The sequence below is a fragment of the Urocampus carinirostris genome, chromosome 9, assembly GCF_059441175.1.
Source record: "Urocampus carinirostris isolate Australia breed hairy pipefish chromosome 9, RoL_Ucar_1.0, whole genome shotgun sequence".
Taxonomy (NCBI): Eukaryota; Metazoa; Chordata; class Actinopteri; order Syngnathiformes; family Syngnathidae; genus Urocampus; species Urocampus carinirostris.
The window spans coordinates 41,109,535-41,130,751 of record NC_142357.1 but is presented as its reverse complement, the minus strand read 5'-3'; the positions used below and the strand labels follow the sequence as shown (position 1 = coordinate 41,130,751).

Sequence of the window (21,217 nt, the reverse complement as noted above, 5' to 3'; positions counted from 1 at the left end):
AGGAACCCCGTAATAGTAGCCTGCCTGGTGGTGATACGAAGGGGAAGGACGATTTAGAGATGAGTCAGCGGACCAGCGTTTGACCTGAAGCATGTGATCGCCTGCATGGACCAGCTGGCAGAGATGGGAAACTGCGTCGTGGCCGTCATAGACTTTCTGGACTAGTTTACAGGCTGGGGGCGTCGCTGCTGTCATGCACTTTCCGGACAAATTTTCAACTTCTTACCTAGTGTTTATTATGTCTGTCTACTGTAATGCTAAATGTCATTCACCCTGGTCATCCTGAAAGGGGGATACCACTTGTGAGGTCCCTTCTCAAGGTTTCTCTTTTTCCTCACGCTGAGGTTTTGAGTTGTTCCTTGCCCGCATGTTGGTTTTATATCAGGGCATGGTGTCATTGTAATCCTGTGCAGTCCTTTGAGACATTTTTGTGATTAAGGGCGTCATCAATAAATGGGACTTGACTTGTAATAGTCTAAGTGTGACACAAACCCTTAATCCAGAACCCATCATTTTCCTGACCTATCTGTTCTCTATGGTCCAGGAGCACGGCATCCCGATCAACATGGGCTACGCGGTGGCCCCGCACCATTCGGGGGTCTACCCGGTCCACTTGCAGCTTTACGACGCCTGGAAAAAGGTCTGGAGCATCAAAGTGACCAGCACCGAGGAGTACCCGCACCTCAAGCCGGCCCGTTTCAGACGGGGCTTCATCCACAGCGCCATCAGCGTAAGAAGGCTTCTTTAACTCGACGGCGCCCTCTGTCCACCTTCTGCGCTAACGCGGGCCGTCCGTAATTCATTAATAAACTCCGTTCCTAACACCTCCGGTTATTTTGCGTTCCATTCCTCATTGGCCGGCTATAAATCTTCATCTTATATCTATGCAAGAGTACAGCTGTCCTGTAAATCGGAAACTGTTATCCCCACATCCTCGGCTGCTCCTAGAAAGCTACGATAAATCTCTGAGTGACCCCCTATTTGCTGATTAATGGGGACCTTACCTGGTTTTAAAATGGCCGCCTAATGAAAGACACGTCAGTATGTAGAATGGCTAATTACGAAAAATTGCAAGTAGGGCTCGGCGATGCAACAATAAAAGAACCTGTATGTCTGATTGGTTCAAAAACATGAAAAGATCCTTAGATTTTCTCTGGGTTCTATTCTCTTCTGTATCGGTAAAGCCTGGCCTGGATTTGGCACATATTTTCCATTTATTTGTCAGCTGCAATAGTCAACTGGGGATAATGGAGCTCGACCTCACATGTGCTGTACATTTTGGACAGAAATAATCAAAAATAAAGCAGCCACGCACGACACAACTTTGCTCTCCCGGCCCTGCTCTTAGCAATTGTTGATGAGGGATAATGGTTTGCAGCTGCCCAGGTGCTGTTCATTTTAGGCACAAAAAAACAGAAAGAAGGCCCGCTGGCATGACACATATTTAGCCCCTCTTCTCAGCAATAGTCAACCAGGGATAATGGATCACAACCAAAGCAGCGCGGTTCCTTCTTGGCAGGCTACAATAGCACGCTTTAGCAGCTAAAAAAAAAGCGCTCTACAGGCTTACGCTCTCTCAATAGTTGGTCATGGATAATGGATTTCGGCCGTAACCCTGCATTTTAGTTCATTTGGGCCAGAAGAGCACACAAATTGCCCACATTTAGTGCTGTCTGCTGGTCCAGGTGTGCAGCAATATGGGATTGGGGATAATGGATCATTTGTCAGGGTTATTAATAAGCACAGAACTCCTTGCAAAAATCCTCAAAAAGGCACCCCCCATTTTCACATGCACTATATCAGCCCCGGTGCAATAGTCAACTGGGGATAATAGAGCACGACCTCACATGTGCTGTACATTTCAGACAGAAATAACCAAAAATAGAGCAGCCCCGCACGACACAACTTTGCTCTCCCGGCCCTGCTCTTAGCAATTGTTGATGAGGGATAATGGTTTGCGGCTGCCCGGTTTTGTTCATTTTAGGCACAACACCTGCTCTCTTAGCCCTTATATCAGCAATAGTCAACTAGGGATAATGGATCACGACCAAAGCAGCGCAGTTCCTTCTTGGCAGGCCACAATAGCACGCTTTAGCAGCTCAACTAGGGAAAAATGTGCTCTACAGGCTTATGCTCTCATCAATAGTTGGTCATGGATAATGGATTTCGGCCATAACCCTGCATTTCAGTTCAGGTGGGGGCCAGAAGAGCATGCATAATGCCCACATCAAGTGCTGTCTGCTAGTCCAAGTGTGCAGCAATATGGGATTGGGGATAATGGATCACAGCCACTTGAGTGCGCTTCATTTTAAGGCAAAGAAAGGGCTGCCAATAAAGTGCGTTCTGCCAGTCTCTGCTTGCAGCCATTCTCCATCGGGGATAATGGATTGTTACAGCTTGAGAACAGTTCATTTTTTGACGGAACGGTAAAAAGAGACCCCAAGCCCGACTAAAACGCGCTCCTCTCACGGCAATATAAGATCGGGGATAATGGATTTGTGGAATACCTGTATCTTATACCCACAATGCATTACAGTAGTGTCACTTTGTTGAATAGATTGGCTTTAACCGTTAGCATCACTCTAGAAATGAATGCTAAATAGTTTAGCAGCTAATGCCAGTTTAAATAACCTTAACTAGTCATGCTAATCCTAGAAGTGCGGACCTGGCTGCTACTGTAGCTACTAATGCTAAAATCTCCGAGAACATCATGCTTGCCTCCTGGTTGGAACGTGAGTATGCTTTTCTTTTACGGAGTTCAAGGAGCACCGGAGCCGAATAAATTACACTAAAAACGTTGAAAGGGAACAGAAAAATAATCTTATCTCCCTTTCTCCTCCGGGTGACCTTCACCGCCGACGGGGAAGGATTGGGTTTCTTTGTAGTTCTTGGCATTCTCTGCGCCGTCCTCCCTCGTCCTTGAGATAGTCTGATTGGACTATTCTGTCCCCCGCTTGGCCACCGTTGATATTCAGTCCCCTCGACGCTTCACACTGGAACTTGTTAGGAATTGAATATTCAAATGTAGCGTTTAGCAAATTGTTCGAATGAGTTATCTGACTCCATTATCCAAACACAACCCGCATTCACCTAACAATGCGTGCTCATTTCTTGAAGGAAAAGATGGACAAGAGACCGGCATTTCCACACGGGGGCAGATTTAATTTCCTAAATAATTTGACTAAGTGAACTCCATCGAATTAGCCGAATTAGTGTCGCTTGAGTCTCTGTCAACCCTCTCGGTGTGCCGGCTCCTCTCATGGGCGTGCCAGGAAAGCCCCCTCGCCTCGATGTTTAGACCCCGAGCGTCTCTGCGTCACCAGGGCCCCTCTTGAGCCGGGAAGTGCTGATTATCATATCAACCCTTGTCCCAGTTGCCCGTTGTTTCTGTAAACATCATTCTTCACAAGGTTGCATTGACCTCGCCCCACAGCTCAGCCAGTGAATATCTTTTGCATTTAAATGTCATTTGTATTTGATCGTACAAAATCCTTTAGAGTCAAATGTATGAAATCCTTCAAACTCGAGAAATTTTGTCTCAAAGTTGACCAGTTTGGGTCATAGAGGAGTGACATCACCAAAAACTTACGATAATATGATAATGAAAAATAACCGTCAATTGTAGAACAGAGATTTCAAAGAGGAGACATTGAAACTTTGTTGCATGCTTTGATCATCAAAGACTGCTTGAGGTCACTTTATCTGCCGCCGTCTACAGCGTGTGTTCCTTTTTTACATCCGCCGCCTTTTTAGGTAGGTGATTGTGACTGTTCCTTCGTTTTTTTTCGCCCCGTGTCTTGCAATCCGTGTAATTTTGTCCAGCTCCAAAAGACTTCCAGTTTTTTTTTTGTTTTTTTTTTGGTCCAGGTTAGCCCGGTTAGTAGCCGGCTAGCCTGCCGTGATCATTTAGTACAGGGGTGGCAAACAAGTTTGACACAAAGCCGAAATTTTTAACTGTGAGAGTCAAAGAGCCACACCACGCACTGACCTGCCATGACAGACAAGATACACAATTAAAAAGATATTATTTCCCATAACACACTCCTCTCCTTTTAATTAAAGTTTTGTTCTTGGGTTGATTTCAAGGAAAGTGTCCACCCTCAATACACACACAAAAAAGTAAACCTGAAACAAGGCAAAGAGCCACAGTATATAGAAAATATGATGAGGCAAAGAGTCGCATTCTTATTGGCCAAGAGCCCCATGCGGCTCTAGAGCCAAGTGTTCGCCACCCTTGATTTAGTATATGTAATGCTGGTTTTGTTTTTGTTGCCGGGTTGTTGTTGTTGGCTCCCGGTTATCCTGGCTGCTTACTGCCTGCTTTTGGTCAGCAAGCCTCAGGTTTTTTTTACCGATCGGACCCGGTTAGCCCTCTTTAGCATCTGGCTAGCCTGCCGTGATCATTTGTTGTATTAACGACTGGGTTGTTTGTTGCGGTAGTTGTTTTTTTCGTTGTTGGCTCCCGGTTATCCTGGCTGCTTACTGCCTGCTTTTGGTCAGCAAGCCTCACGTTTTTTTGTACCGATCGGTCCCGATTAGCCCTCTTTAGCATCTGGCTAGCCTGCCGTGATCATTTCTTATATTAACGGCTGGGTTATTGTTTGTTGCGGTGGTTGTTACTTCGTTGTTGGCTCCCTGTTATCCTGGCTGCTCACTGCCTGCTTTTGGTCAGCAACACTCCCGTTTTTTTTACCGATCGGTCCCAGTTAGCCCTCTTTAGCATCTGGCTAGCCTGCTGTAATCATTTCTTATATTAACGGCTGGGTTATTGTTTGTTGCGGTGGTTGTTACTTTGTTGTTGGCTCCCTGTTATTCTGGCTGCATACTGCATGCTTTTTGGTGGTCCAGAACCTCGTTTTTTTCCCCGGATCAGTCCCGGTTAGTACTTTTTAGCAGCCGGCTACCCTGGTTTAGCTCCTGTTAGCTCTGTGTATTATTTTTGCCCCATTTTTGCTGATGGCCATGTGTTCCTTTGCTGCACCCACCTCCGACACAAGCCATACTCCACAAAAACAAATCTTTGCTTGGTGTTGAATTTTGGGTAAAGTCATTGAAAAAGGCTTTGAAAATGTTTTAAAGGGCCTGAAATTGAACTTGCCTATAGCAGTAGGTACCCCGTGAAAGCAAAGGTTTGGGTGAGGGCGCTTTTCTATTCCATATTATTGACTCTGGGTCGGTGTCCCCACAGGTGCTGCCCAGGCAGACGTGCGGCCTTTTCACTCATACCATCTTCTACAAAGATTATCCGGGAAGTCCCAACGAGCTGGACAAGCTGATCAACGGCGGAGAACTCTTCCTCACCGTCCTTCTCAACCCGGTGAGTCCAAAAGAAGCCTTTGTCCGACTCGCTGATATTTAAACAAGAGGCGAGGCGGTGACTCGGCGGTGACTCGGCGGTGACTCACCCGGCCTTTGTTGCCAGATTTATTTTTCTGGCTTTTGTGTCCATTCTAAAGGTTACCTGTGTTTTACCCTTTTCTCTCGAAACATTTTCTTAAACAACTGGGAATAATGGTAGGATAACATTGCATCCTAGGGCCACAAATGCGCTCTACAGGCTCATGCTCTCATCAATAGTTGGTCATGGATAATGGATTTCGGCCACAAACCTGCATTTCAGTTTAGGTGGGCCAGAAGAACACACATAATGCCCACACCAAGTGCTATCTGCTGGTCCAAGTGCGCAGCAATATGGGATTGGGGATAATGGATCACAGCCTCTTGAGTGTGCTTCGTTTTAAGGCAGGAATGCTTTTTAGGCAAAGAAATAGTGCGCCAATATAGTGCGCTCTGCCAGTCTCTGCTCGCAGCCATTCTCCATCGGGGATAATGGAGTGTTACCGCTTGAGTGCAGCTCACTTTTTGATGGAACGGTAAAAAGAGACCCCAAGCCTGACTAAAATGCACTCTGCCGGTCCCCTCTCACGGTAATATAAGATCAGGGATAATGGATCGTGGAATACCTGAATCTTTAACCAAGTAGTAACACTTTGGTGGATAGATTTTAATGGATCATTTGTCGGGGTTATTAATAAGCACAGAACCCCTTGCAAAAATCCTCAAAGAGGCACCCCCCATTTTCACCTGCACCATATCAGCCCCGGCTGCAATAGTCAACTAGGGATAACGGAGCACGGCCTCACATGTGCTGTATATTTTAAACAGAAATAATCAAAAATAGAGCAGCCACGCACGACACAACTTTGCATTCCCGGCCCTGCTCTTAGCGATTATTGATGAGGGATAATGGTTTGCGGCTGCCCGGGTGTTGTTCATTTTAGGCACAAAAAAATGGAAAGAAGGTCTGCTGGCATGACACATATTTGCTCTCTTAGCCCTTATTCTCAGCAATAGTCAACCAGGGATAATGGATCGCCACCAAAGCAGCGCAATTCCTTCTTGGCAGGCCACAATAGCACGCTTTAGCAGCTCAACTAGGGAAAAATGCGCTCTACAGGCTTATGCTCTCAATACTTGGTCATGGATAATGGATTTCGGCCACGACACTGCATTTCAGTTCAGGTGGGCCAGAAGAGCACACATAATGCCCACAACAAGTGTTATCTGTGTCAGGTTCAACCCAACACTTGTAACAAAAACCTGCATACAAAAAGACACAGAGAATTGTTATTTGAAATGTGACTGATTAACTCTCTTCACGCTATCTTCAGGAAAGATCCTTGGCCTGCGGTCAAATCTGTAACTGATTCATACCGTTAGTTCTCTCTAGGGTGCAGTGGAAAACTTTAGTGAGAACATCCTATTTCCTAAGCACAATATTTCAAGCAAACATATAATACACATAAATTATAGTAAAGTTGAATAATTTATGTACATTATTCCAACAATCTGCTGGTCCCAGTGTGCAGCAATATGGGATTGGGGATAACATTGCATCCTAGGGCCACCAAGTTTTATGTGAATATAGTTTGTATCGTTTTTAAGGTTTACGAATAATGATACGCTTTGTAAATGTAAAATGTAACAGTCTAATTAGTTGCCAACGTTTTTAATGACCGGTTTTATCGATGAGTTGTTGTAGCCATTATAACCCAATTTCAGGTGTCATTCAACATTTTGGTATGGTAAGCAGTCTGCATTTCTCTAGCGCTTTTCAAGTTAATGAAGACCTCCCAAAGCGCTTTACAATGTGCTTCACACTTACCTATTCACACATACTCGCACACCGATAGCGGCGTCAGCCATGCAAGGCAACTACCTGCTTACCGGGGGCATTAGGGATTTAGTGTCTTGCCCAAAGACACTTTGACATATAACACGGAGGATCCAGGGAATCGAACCCGCGACCTCTTGATCCCAAGACGAGCGTTTTACCCCCTGAGCTTTTTATCGATTTATAAAATCGAATCCCTTATCGCAACACTGATTTCATTTTTTCCGCCATACATTTGGTAACTTTGTGTTATTCTCAAGTTCCCCCGGATCCTTGAAAAGTCTTAAAAACCCTTGAATTCGTTATTCTTATTCTTATATAAAGGAAAGGACGCAACTACTCCTGAAAGAAGATCAGAGAGCTCTGAAACTATGCCAATGCAAATATTGCGTCTGCTGAATCCTTTAGTTTTTTTAATACAACATTTACCTCAAATGTAACTAAATAATGATCGGAAATAACGGTAGTACACGGTAACACCATTTGAGGTTGAAAATCCTCGAGTCAAAACCAAGTCTAGTGTGTTTCCATCTTTAGGAGTCGGCGAATCAATTAGTTGACTGATTGAATCTCAACCTCAGTGGAAATGTTTCAATCAGGGGTGTCAAACTTATTTAAGCTCGGGGGCCACACGATAAAACAAACATTCTCTCGGGGGCCGGACTAGTTGATTAGAGAGAAAGAAAAAAATGATAGAAAGAAATAATAGAAAGATAGGGAGAGAATGGTAGAGAGGGTGGGACAAAAACGAGAGAGAGAGAGAGAGAGAGAGAGAGAGAGAGAGAGAGAGAGAGAGAGAGAGAGAGAGAGAGAGAGAGAGAGAGAGAGAGAGAGAGAGAGAGAGAGAGAGAGAGAGAGAGAGAGAGAGAGAGAGAGAGAGAGAGAGAGAGAGAGAGAGAGAGAGAGAGAGAGAGAGGGGGGGGGGGGGAGAGGGGGGGGAGAGAGACAGAGGGAGAGCGAGAGATAAAAACAGAAATAGTGAGAGAAAAAGAATGAAATCCAAAGAGAAATAGAAAGAGAGAAAAAGAGGAGAGAAAGGGGAAAGACAGAGGGGGAAACCAAGAGAGAGAGAGCAAGAAAAGGAAAAAATGAAGAGAGAGCAAAAGACAGAGAGTGAAAGAGAGAGTTAGAGAGAGTGAGAGGAAAATGGAGGAAGAGAGAGAGAGAAAGAGAGATTAGAGAGAGAGAGAGAGAGAGAGAGAGCGTGAGAAACAAGAGATAAAAACAGAAATAGTGAGAGAAAAAGAATGAAATCCAAAGAGAAATAGAAAGAGAGAAAAAGAGGAAAGAAGGAGAGAAAGGGGAAAGACAGAGGGGGAAACCAAGAGAGAGAGAGCAAGAAAAGGAAAAAATGAAGAGAGAGCAAAAGACGGTAATAAGACAGAGAGAAAGAGACAAAAAGGAACAAAGAAGGAGAAAAAAAGACAGAGAGTGAAAGAGAGAGTTAGAGAGAGTGAGAGGAAAATGGAGGAAGAGAGAGAGAGAAAGAGAGATTAGAGAGAGAGAAATACAAGTGCATGGTTTGTTAGAGGCACCAGGCTTCAAGTGGACCTATTTCAACCTACAGCTCTCTTTCTCTTGCGCTTCTCTGACCGTTGTCTCGCGGGCCGGATCCAATCCCCTAGCAAGCCTGATCCGGCCCGCGGGCCGCCTCTTTGACGCCTGTGGTTTAAATCTATGCTTAAAACACATTTCTACTCTATAGCATATGAATGACCTAGATTTTATGTTGACAGTATCAGGTGATGGTGTCATAATAGTCTGTAGTTTGCAATAGTCTCTGCAGCCCTTCGAGACTCTTTGTGATTAAGGGCCAAACAAATGAACATGACTTGACTTGATTGTACTTGTTTCCTGCGTGAGAGGTAAAGAAGCGCAACAGCGCTCCCGGCCTTAGTGGTAGAAAGACGGCATTGCGCTCCCGGCCTAAACACTGGAAAAAGAAGGGGAGTCCAGCCAAAAATCCGCCTGACATTTAGCTTCTTAAATCTGACTCCCAAATGCCACCTTAATCCAAATGCCATGTTTCGACAAATGGTGGCGCGTAGAATTTTTGCGGGTTGGGTTGCCACCCGTTCCGCTAACGTAATAAAACGTTGTAGTTGCATATTTGCTGCCTGACTATTTTTACGAGTTCCCAGCTGTTTGGCGCTCCCCCTTCCATACCTCATTTTTAAATGAATCCCATTCCGTGTCCTTGTAATGTCTCGTCCAGGAGTGGGAGTGACCGCAATTGATTTGATCTCCAAGGAAACTGTTATGGCGTGACGGTGTTTGAAAAAAAAAACCCGTCAAATTTTATTTAGCCGTTCGCTCCGATGTAGAATTGCGTTTAAACGTACATTGTACTTTTTTTTTATCGTCGCCGGCGACTTTAATCGGGCATGTTTAAGGACTGTACTTCCCAAATCTATTCAATACGTGGACTGAGCAATTAGGGAAAAAACACTGGACCGTGTGTACAGTAAGATCAAACATCTAGTTGGATCCGGCCATCTCTGTCTGTCCCTCACCCCCTCGTACACCCCCCTCCGGAGGAAAACAAAGCCTATGCAACAAGGACAGTACAAACATCTTCTTTGTTCCTTTATCTCTTTGTTTTCTTTATCCTCACTGTAAAATGTGGACCTGGAGTGCCACGTCCAATTTCGTTGTCACAATATATTCAACCCCTGTTGTAACAATGACAATAAAGGTAGATTCGATTCTATTCTATTCTATATAAACAATTGGACCTCACAGATTGTCAAATCACAGCATAGTATTTCCCATACCATTGAAAGACTCTCACGACATTTCTCACAAATTATTGTTGGTAATATACTGATTAAAAGGATAACCACAAACCTGTCTTTTTCATTTTCTTCTTTTATACTTCCTTTTCTTCTTCATTTCTTTATACAACATCATTCGTAATATCAATCATCAAAGCAAGTGAGCCGTTTAAGAGCCGGCTCTTTTAAATGAGTTGAGCCAGAAAAGCCGGTTCTCTAAAAAAAGACTGACTTACTTTCACTACACAACGAGATCTCGTTGGGCGTGCGGACGAAAACTCGAACCGCGAGACCAAAACAACGATGGCGGATCTGCCTGACGAAAGGTTTGGAGTGCGGTAAATCTTTGTTAAAAAAAAGTAATCGGGTAATCATGACAATTTTGTGGCAAAAAGGTTGCTTTGAGATTATGCGTCCCCAGCAAAAATGATGCATCTAGGACGCAGGCAAACCAGAACACCGCAACAGAGCTGCCATTTTACACCAATCCGAATATACAACATGGATATACATTGAAATGGTATAACTGACCAATTTATCTTCCAATATTCCTGTTCATCAATAAACTAAAAAATAAATGTGAGCAAGCATGTGTAGGCAGACTTGAGTCAAATGTATAAAATCCTTCAATCATCAAAGACTGCATGAGGTCACTTTATCTGCCGTCGTCTACAGCGTGTGTTCCTTTTTTACATTCGCCACTTTTAGGTAGGCGATTGTAACTGTTCCTTCGTTTTTTTCGCCCCGTGTCTTGCAATCCGTGTAATATTGTCCAGCTCCCGAAGGCTTCCAGTTTTGTTTGGTCCAGGTTGCCGGGTGGTTTTTGTTGGCTCCTGGTTATCCTGGCTGCTTACTGCCTGCTTTTGGTCAGCAAGACTCACGTTTTTTTACCAATCGGTCCCGGTTAGCCCTCTTTAGCATCTGGCTAGCCTCCCGTGATCATTTATTATATTAGCGGCTGGGTTATTGTTTGTTGCGGGGGTTGTTTGGGGCGGCAGTAGCTCAGGAGGTAAAGCGCTCGTCTTGGGATCAAGGGATCCCAGTTCGAATCCCGGCTCGTCCGTGTTACATGTCGAAGTGTCCTTGGGTAAGACACTGAACCCTTAATACCCCCAATAAGCAGGTTAGCACCTTACATGGCTGCAAGGCCGCTATTCGGAAATGTGGAGCACATTGTAAAGCACTTTGGGAAGTCATTGACTTGAAAAGCACTATAGAAATGCAGATCGTTTCATTTCATTGTTACTTCGTTGTTGGCTCCCTGTTATCCTGGCTGCATACTGCATGCTTTTTGGTCGGCCAGCCAGCCTCTCGATTTGCCCCCGATCAGTCATACTTTTTAGCAGCCGGCTAGCCTGGTTCAGCTCCTGTTAGCTCTGTGTGTTATATTTGGCCCATTTTGGCTGATGGCCATGTGTTTTTCCATTGCTGCACCCAACTTTGGAAAGGCCTGTAGACATCCACGACTTCATTTTTGTTTACCGCAAGAATCAACCAGAATCAAACATTCTTCATCAACAATGAACTACAATAAAAAAAAACAAGTAACACGGACAGCTATCATACTATTCATCAATTAAATCTTAATGCAGAAAATATCAAAACTTCAAACGCACACACGCTTTTTCAATACATTCGCCATCAGTAAATGTTTTTCTGTGCTTTGCCATGCAGTGAGCAATGTGATAGCTTGCTTCAGTGGTGGCGTTTGTAGCAGTTACAAATATTTTCAGGGTCTGTGTTTGTTTGCCGTACCTGGACACAACACGTTTTAATGTCTCCGCCTTGTCAGACACACTATTTATTTAAATAAGTGCCTTAAAATTTGAGGTTTTATAAAATTTTATATTAAAAAAAACAAAACATTGGTAAAATATTGTGAATAGCAACCTAGTCATAAACAAGATATATTCAAAAAGAATAAACACATGACAGAAAATAAATAAAGTATATTTTTTTCTTGTTAAAGGAACAGTAGTGCCTGTAAATGCTTGAAATTGTTGTTATATTCCTCAGTAGTCTGACTCTATAAACAACACATCAAATGAAGGGGGAAAACAATGAGGTCTGCTTAAAAATGACGCCGACTCACCTGCTCCAATGGCGTCACTTTGCCATTGCATTTGACTAACGGCAGCTGGTATAAGTTTGTATGGCGTTGTCATGTGACGCGTCATCGCCTTTAAAAGGACAGGTGAAGAGACTAGGATACTGGGCATGGAGAAATTGTAAATTTGGCTTTGAAAAGGTGCTTGAATTTGGTCATGTTCAAACCCTTTGAATCCTGTGCTGAATTTAAGACAGGATTAGTCACAGCCTGACACAATCGGACAGATTTTCTCTCTAGGTGAAGAGACCTGGATGCGGGGTACTGGAGAATTTGTAAAATTGGCTTTGAAAGTGCTTGAAAAGTGCTTGAATTTGGTCATGTACAAACCCTGTGCTGAACTTAAGACAGGAATAGTCCCATCCTGACACAATCGGTCTTAGATTTATTCTAGGAACTACTTTTCTGACCGATTTTCTCTCTAGGTGAAGAGACCTGAATGCTGGGTCCTGGAGAAATTGTAAAATTGGTTTTGAAAGTGCTTAAAAAGTGCTTGAATTTGGTCATGTACAAATCCTGTGAACCCTGTGCTGAATTTAAGACAGGATTAGTCCCAACCTGACACAACCGGTCGTAGATTGTATTCTAGGAACTACTTTTCTGACGGATTTTCTCTCTAGGCGAAGAGACCTGGATGCGGGGTACTGGAGAATTTGTAAAATTGGCTTTGAAAGTGCTTGAAAAGTGCTTGAATTTGGTCATGTACAAACCCTGTGCTGAACTTAAGACAGGATTAGCCCCAGCCCGACACAATCGGCGGTAGATTGCACTTTCCTGACTGATTTTCTCTCTTAACAGATCAGCATCTTCATGACCCATCTGTCCAACTACGGGAACGACCGTCTGGGCCTGTACACCTTCAAGAGCTTAATGATGTTCGTGAAGACCTGGACCAATCTGAAGATGCAGACCCTGCCTCCGGTCCAGCTGGCCCAGAAATACTTCAGCCTCTTCCCGTCTGAGAGGAATCCACTCTGGCAGGTGAGAACAGCGTGCTAACTCCGAATTGTCATGTTCAGGAGGCCATATTTTACTTTCACTTGGTTAGATGTTACTTATAGGGGAATAAGAGCTAGTTTTGTCTCAAATCTTTAGTTTGGTCTGGACAAATTGGATGTTGATTGTTGCAAGACATTCATTCAAACTTTCCCCTCTTTTTCTAGACATTTTTATTCCTCAGTCACTGTTTTTGTTTATCTCTATATCTTTTGATCTAGTTTCTCTCTCATTCCATCACTCCAGCCCTCTCCATTATCTCTCTGTTATTATCACTCTCTCTCTATAACCATCACTATCTATTCATATCCATTTCCAACTCCATCTCTATCTATTGCTATTTCCAACTCTATCTTTCCATCCCTATCTTTTGGTCTATTTCTCTAAGTCTGTCTATGCTTCTCTGTCTCTTTCTCTCTCTCTCTCTCTCTCTCTCTCTCTCTCTCTCTCTGTCTCTGTGTATGTCTCTGTCCGTCTGTCTGTCTATGTCTGTCCCTGTCTGTCTCTCTGTCTGTCTCTCTGTCTGTCTCTGCCTGTCTCTCTCTCTCTTTGTCTCTGTGTCTCTGTCTGTCTGTCTTTCTTGCTCTCTAGCTCTGTCACTCTCTCCCTCTCTCTGTCTGACTGTCTCTCGCTCTCTAGCTTTATAGCTCTCTAGCTCTGTCACTCTCTCCCTCTCTCTGTCCGACTGTCTCTCGCTCTCTAGCTTTATAGCTCTCTAGCTCTGTCACTCACTCTCATGCTCTAGCTCTCTCTCTGTCTCTCTGTCTGTCTCTCTGTGTCTCTCTGTGTCTCTGTCTTTCTCGCTCTCTAGCTTTATAGCTCTAGCTTTATAGCTCTCTAGCTTTAAAGCGCTCTCTCTCTGTCTGTCTCTCTCTCTGTCTCTCTCTCTGTCTGTCTGTCTGACTGTCTCTCGCTCTCTAGCTCTATAGCTTTATAGCTCTCTAGCTCTGGCACTCACTCTCTCGCTCTAGCTCTCTCTCTCTCTGTCTCTCTGTCTGACTCTGTCTGACTCTGTCTGACTGTATCTCTCGCTCTCTAGCTTTATAGTTTTCTAGCTCTCGCTCTCTTCCTATCTTTGCTTGATCTCAATCTATATCTCCTGTCCATCTTTTCATCTTTTTCTATCTCCATTCACTCTCCGCCTTTTTGAGTCTCTTTCTATTTCCTCAATGCATAACTCTTTCTTTGTCTTGATAGCGTTCTCTCTCTCTCTCTCAATCTTTTTTCTATCTCCTCCCTTTTCATCTTTCTATCTCTCTCCATATTTATCTCTTTCGCACTCTTTCTTCATTTATTTCTATCTCCGCTCTCACCCACTCTATTAGCTCTATTTCTAGCTTTAAATCATTGTATAATTCTTTCTCTTTGTAGCTTATGTCTCTCTCTCCCCCTGTTCGTCTTTCTATTCCTCCCATTGTAGCTTTTTTCTATTGCTCTTTTATCTCTGCATTACTCTTTCTCCCTCTCTTTCTATCTTACCTCACCACCTTGCTCTCGCTCTCTCTTTCTCTCTCCCTCTCTCTCTCTCTTTTTCTCTCTCTGTTTCTCTGTCTCTCTGTGTCTGTGTCTCTCTGTGTCTATGTCTATGTCTCTGTTTCTCTGTCTCTTTTTTTCTCTTGCTGTCTCTCTGTGTCTATGTCTATGTCTCTATGTCTCTGTCTCTTTTTCTCTCTAGCTGTCTCTCTATCTATCTCTTTCTTTGTCTCTAGGCTTCTCTATTACTCTATAGTAATATCCATATCCATTTCTTTCAACCTTTATCCATATTTATATCCATCTGTCTCCATTTGTCTCTCTCTCTCTTTGTACTTCTCTATGTCCTATCAAATCTACCTCCATCCATGTCTGCCTTGATTCATCTACTGCATGTATATGTTCAGCCATCGTGTTATTTTCTTTAGATTCATATTTTATATTTACAGTCCATATTTCTATTTCTGTGTTTGTATTTAACTTCTGTGTATCTATTCCAGGATCCATGCGAGGACAAAAGACACAAAGACATCTGGTCCAAAGAAAAAACCTGCGACCGCTTCCCCAAGCTCCTGGTCATCGGCCCTCAAAAGACCGGTGAGATACTCAACTCCGTCCCCCCCTACAGGCCGTCGCGAAAAGCACGCGTCTCCGTTATCCCTATAAGCATCCCGTGGGCTCTCGGGAAATCAGATAGGGCTTCTTCCGCCGGCGCCGCTTTGTTATTGAGGTGTTACTGTTGCGCTCTGCCGTTTCCATTACTCGAGTGTCGGTCTTGACTGTACGAGGTACAAAGTAATAGGATTTGGGCCGGCTTAATCCTCTTCCCTCGCTCTTGATTTCCTCCCCGCTGTCGAATCCACTCCGTGTCTTATTTTGTTCCTTCAGGTACGACGGCGCTCTACCTGTTCCTCAGCATGCACCCGGACCTCACCAGTAACTATCCCAGTAAAGAGACCTTCGAGGAGATCCAGTTCTTCAACGGACACAACTATCACAGAGGCATCGATTGGTAAGAGAGTTTAACCCTTTTGGGGGATTAAATACAATATTTTAGAATTCCAAGGGGTGTTTATTTTGGGGAGACCGTCGTTGGGCGTCGCCCCAAAATATACACAGAGAGCAGATATAGATAGATAGATAGATAGATAGATAGATACTTTATTCATCCCCGAAGGGAAATTCACTTTTCCAGCAGCATCCCTAAGCTGAGAACAATCGAAAATAACTGAGAACAATCGAAAATAACACGGGAGCTGCTGGAGTGGCTGCCATTCGTGACGGCGCCGGAGAAACGATTCAATTTGAATCATGTACAAACAAACAATTGAATCATGTACAAGAAACGATTCAATCTGAATCATGTACAAACAAACAAACAATTGAATCATGTACAACAAACAAACAAAATATTTATGTTTCAATAAGTGGAGTGTTAATAAAATGGGGGGAAAATAATTTCTGATACTGATATAACCAGGTAAAACTAATTTTAAGTTACCTGTCCAAATGAATGTTGTGCCATCTCACCTTTCCCACTCTCTCTGCTCGCTCCTGAAACTTTATCAAATAGTCCAAAATTTTACCTCATCTTCTCCGCTCACCTCGTCGTCCTCTTCTCCTTCCACTTCGCACTACAGAGACTTTTTAGCTGAGCCGTCTCTTATGACACCATCCCCTGATCTAGACCAAACTGTGTGATTGGAGAATGGCAAAAAGGGAACGTTCTTAGTTGCATTTGGGACACGTTCAAAGTTCCAGATGTTCAACATTGGCCTTTAGAGTGTTTTCAAATAAAGTTAAGATCTCGTGAAGGTCGTCCACCCCGGCATTCCACACATTCCACAACCTTCCTTCCCTTTGGGAGTTAACCTCCCACACAGATGCTTTAAAAAAAATAAAAATAAATAAACGAAAAATGAAATTAAAAAATAATACCGAATGAAGGTGAAGTAAACTGAATCATAGCTGTACTTCTAGTACACGGACATAGTGACCTGAATTGTACTCTTAGCTTCTGGCGCGTCAGCCTTCTGAAATTAATTGGTTTAACTTTGATTGTTAACGCTAATGCTTCAAAAAATATTCTGAACTTTTAAACACTTACTTAAACATTTTAAACCATGTGTATGCTGTAGTCTCCGAAAATCTCCAACAGTTCAAACCCTGTGTAACAAACCATGCAGTAGTAATTTCATTAACAATTTAGCTAAGTGTACTCCATCGAAAATGGCCGAATTAGTGACGTTTGAGTCTCTGGGAAGCCTTTTTCTCAGGTCCTTTCGCTTTCTCTTATTGGCCATCTTCTCCTCGTGTGATGGTGTGCCGGCTCCTCCCATGGGCGTGCCAAGGAAGCCCAACGTGGGCTCCACGACCTAGCCGCAATGTCTGGAAAACTCAAAAAAACACCGAGCGTTTTTATGTCATCAGGGCCTTGTTCTCAAAACAATGCCTGCTGTCCTGCGTCAGAGTCCTGTTATCAACAGAACTAGACAAAACCGCATTCGGAACAGCTTGACCAGTCATTGAACTACAGCCCAGTCAGTGAATATCTTGCATTGTAGCTCAGGAGGTAGAGTGCTCGTCTTGGGATCAAGGGATCCCAGTTCGAATCCCGGCTCATCCGTGTTACATGTGGAAGTGTCCTTGGGTAAGACACTGAACCCCCAATTCCCCCAATAAGCAGGTTAGCGCCTTACATGGCTGCACAGATCACAGCCGCTATTGGGAAATGTGAAGCACACTGTAAAGCGCTTTGGGAAGTCATTGACTTGAAAAGCGCTATAGAAATGCAGATTATTTCATTTCTATCTATAGATAGATAGATAGATGTCTAGAAAAATAGATAGACGTCTAGATAGATAGACGTCTAGATAGATGGGGCGGCAGTGGCTCAGGAGGTAGAGCGCTCGTCTTGGGATCAAGGGATCCCAGTTCGAATCCCTGCTCGTCCGTGTTACATGTCGAAGTGTCCTTGGGTAAGACACTGAACCCCTAATACCCCCAATAAGCAGGTTAGCGCCTTACATGGCTGCAAGGCCGCTATTGGGAAATGTGAAGCACACTGTAAAGCGCTTTGGAAAGTCATTGACTTGAAAAGCGCTATACAAATGCAGATCATTTCATTTCATAAATGTAACTTGTATTCAATCGTATAAAATCCTTTATAGTCGCATGTATACAATCCTTCAGCACCTAAATTACTCCATTTCAAACAAACACCATAACAGGTCATTTTAAAATATTATTTTATGCAACATTTATTTATTTGCTGAATTAAACCCAATTTTTAGTATATTCAACCCAAATAGTGGATTGTTTACCCAAATTGGGTTATTTTAAAGAATGCAGGGGGGAAAACGAATAGTTCTTCGAAAGGTTCTTTTGAAATATTTTAATACCGGACGTAACCTTCAGAATCTGCTCCGTCACAAATGAGATTTTGATTGCGACCCGCTGTTTAAAAACATATCCAGTCGGAATTAATTGCAAAGACAGCAGGATGGCCGTTCTGTGAGAATGGATCATCTCCACTGCGTGGAAATATATATATATGCAAAACAAGGGATTAATGCCTCAGAAGGCATTTCCATGCAAACGGCGCATTAGAAATGTAAATTTCTACCGGGGAGAATGGCAAAAAAAATCACACTCATTAAGGAACGACACCCCCGAGCTAATTGCTATTTACGTCCGTCCACTCGATTTGAAAGGATAAGACGCAGCATTTCATTTTCCGCATCAAGGAGAGATTTGCAGAGAGATTCTTGATCTGGAGCGCTCCAGTCAGCCCAAGAGTATCGTTTTTATTGTCATTGAGTACAACGTAGTGTACTTCAGGGAAAGCGGAGAGGGAAAGAATGCCACAGGGAAAGAAAGAGAGAGGGAAAGAATGAAAGAGGGAATGTATATCAGAGGGAAGGAAGGAGAGAGGGAAAGAAGTACAGAAGGAAAGAATACACGAGAGGGAGAAAGAGAGGGAATGTATATGAGAGAGAAAGGAGAGAGGGAAAGAAGGAGAGAGGGAAAGAGCTACAGAAGGAAAGAATGAGGGAGAGAGGGGGTAGAAAAAGGACGATTGGGAAAGGAAAGGAGAGAAAGAAAGGAGGAAAGTGAGAAGGCATGAAGGGGAGAGGGAAAGAGAGGAACAGAAAGAAAGAATGAGGGAGAGGGGGGGAAGAAAAAGGACGATTGGGGAAGGAAAGGAAAGAGGGAAAGGGGGAAAGGGAGAGGGAAAGAATGAGAAAGGGAAAGAATGAGAGAGGGAATGTATATGGGAGGTAAAGAAGGAGAGAGGGAAAGAGGTACAGAAGGAAAGAACACGCGAGAGGGAGAGATGGGGAAGAATGAGAGAGGGAATGTATATGAGAGGGAAAGAATGAGAGAGGGAATGTATATGAGAGGGAAAGAGGTACAGAAGGAAAGAATGAGGGAGAGAGGGGGAAGAAAAAGGACAATTGGGGAAGGGAAGGGGGAGAAAGAAAGGAGGAAAGGGAGAGGGAAAGAATGAGAGAGGGAAAGAATGAGAGAGGGAATGTATATGGGAGGTAAAGAAGGAGAGAGGGAAAGAGGTACAGAAGGAAAGAATACACGAGAGGGAGAGATGGGGAAGAATGAGAGAGGGAATGTATATGAGAGGGAAAGAATGAGAGAGGGAATATATGAGAGGGAAAGAGGTACAGAAGGAAAGAATGAGGGAGAGAGGGGGAAGAAAAAGGACAATTGGGGAAGGGAAGGGGGAGAAGGAAAGGAGGAAAGGGAGAGGGAAAGAATGAGAGAGGGAAAGAATGAGAGAGGGAATGTATATGGGAGGTAAAGAAGGAGAGAGGGAAAGAGGTACAGAAGGAAAGAATACGCGAGAGGGAGAGATGGGGAAGAATGAGAGAGGGAATGTATATGAGAGGGAAAGAATGAGAGAGGGAATGTATATGAGAGGGAAAGAGGTACAGAAGGAAAGAATGAGGGAGAGAGGGGGAAGAAAAAGGACAATTGGGGAAGGGAAGGGGGAGAAGGAAAGGAGGAAAGGGAGAGGGAAAGAATGAGAGAGGGAAAGAATGAGAGAGGGAATGTATATGGGAGGTAAAGAAGGAGAGAGGGAAAGAGGTACAGAAGGAAAGAATACGCGAGAGGGAGAGATGGGGAAGAATGAGAGAGGGAATGTATATGAGAGGGAAAGAATGAGAAAGGGAATGTATATCAGAGGGAAAGAGGTACAGAAGGAAAGAATGAAGGAGAGAGGGGGAAGAAAAAGGACAATTGGGGAAGGGAAGGGGGAGAAGGAAAGGAGGAAAGGGAGAAGGCATAAAGGAGAGAGGGAAAGAGGTACAGAAAGAAAGAATGGGGGAGAGAGGGGGAAGAAAAAGGACGATTGGGGAAGAAAAGGAGAGAGGGAAAGGAGGAAAGGGAGATGGCATGAAGGCGAGAGGGAAAGAGAGGTACAGAAGGAAAGAATGAGAGAGGGAGAGATGGGGAAGAAAAAGGACCATTGGGGGAGGAAAGGGAGAAGGTATGAAGGAGAGAGACAGGGAGAGAAGAAAAGAAGGTGAGATAGGAGAGAAGAAAGGTAGGAAAGAGGGAAGAAAAGAGTGAGAATGAGAGGGAGAGAGGGAAAGAGAGCTACAGAAGGAAAGAATGAGGGAGAGGGAGAGAGGGGGAAGAAAAAGGACAATTGGGGAAGGAAATGAAAGAGGGAAAGGAGGAAAGGGAGAAGGCATGAAGGCGAGAGGTACAGAAGGAAAGAATAAGAGAGAGGGAGAGAGGGGGAAGAAAAAGGACTATTGGGGAAGGAAAGGAGGAAAGGGAGAAGGCATGAAGGAGAGAGGGAGAGAGAGAGAGAGAGAGGGAGAGAAGAAAAGAAGGTGAGATAGGAAAGAAGGAAGGTAGGAGAGAGGGAAGAAAAGAGTGAGAATGAGAGGGAGCGGGGGAAAGAGAGCTACAGAAGGAAAGAATGAGGGAGGAGAGAGGGGGAAGAAAAAGGACGATTGGGGAAGGAAAGGGAAAGGGAGAAGGCATAAAGGGGAGAGAGAAGGAAAGAAGGTGAGATAGGAGAGAAGGAAGGTAGGAAAGAGGGAAGAAAAGTGTGAGAATGAGAGGGAGAGAAGGAAAGAACAAGAGAAAAGGAAAAAAAGAGAATAAGAAAAAAAATTGAATCACAGTACTTTTTTAAAATTAATCAATGTTTTTGTTTTTTTGGGGCGCATTCTGATTGAAAAAAAATGCCTACTGAGAGAAAGTGAGAGAGAGAGGGAGTGAGAGAGAGCAAGAAAGAGAGAGGGAGGGAGGGGAAGAAAAAGGGGAGAAAAGAGTGAGAATGAGAGGGAGAGAAAGAAAGAACAAGAGAAAGGAAAAAAAAGGGAATGAGAGAAAAAAAATAATCCCAGTACTTTTTTTTAATTTAATTTTTTTAATTAATGGTTTTGTTTTACTTTTTGGGCGCACTTTGATTAAAAACCTTGCCTCCTGAGAGAAAGAGAGCGAGAGAGAGAGAGAGAGAGATATGCATGGTTTCAGCGGCATGACAAACAGAGCGAAACACACTCTTCTCAGCAAGATGTAGAAGAAATGCAGAGCGGGTGTCCAGTCACAGTACAGTGAAAGACGCTACAAAATCGGCATTGGAGATCTCAAGTCAAGGGGTTCTGGCCAATCGGCTGAATCTCGGCTGCTTGAAAGGTTCTGCTGGGGTGCGGAAAA

At 43.8% G+C, this 21,217-nt stretch overlaps 1 protein-coding gene across 2 annotated transcripts in view; it reads left to right on the top strand.

Moving 5' to 3' along the window:
• LOC148360312 (bifunctional heparan sulfate N-deacetylase/N-sulfotransferase 1-like) overlaps positions 1–21,217 on the top strand; it is a 127,198-nt gene that overhangs the window by 93,053 nt on the left and 12,928 nt on the right. For both annotated transcript variants that reach the window (XR_015851308.1, XM_088343892.1), the window contains exons 7-11: positions 545–730; positions 5,189–5,317; positions 12,854–13,036; positions 15,025–15,121; positions 15,413–15,536. Coding sequence is in view for 1 of the 2 variants with exons in the window: in XM_088343892.1 (XP_088200018.1) it covers positions 545–730; positions 5,189–5,317; positions 12,854–13,036; positions 15,025–15,121; positions 15,413–15,536 (719 nt within the window). In the remaining variant the exon portion in view is untranslated. The remainder of the gene's footprint in view (positions 1–544; positions 731–5,188; positions 5,318–12,853; positions 13,037–15,024; positions 15,122–15,412; positions 15,537–21,217) is intronic.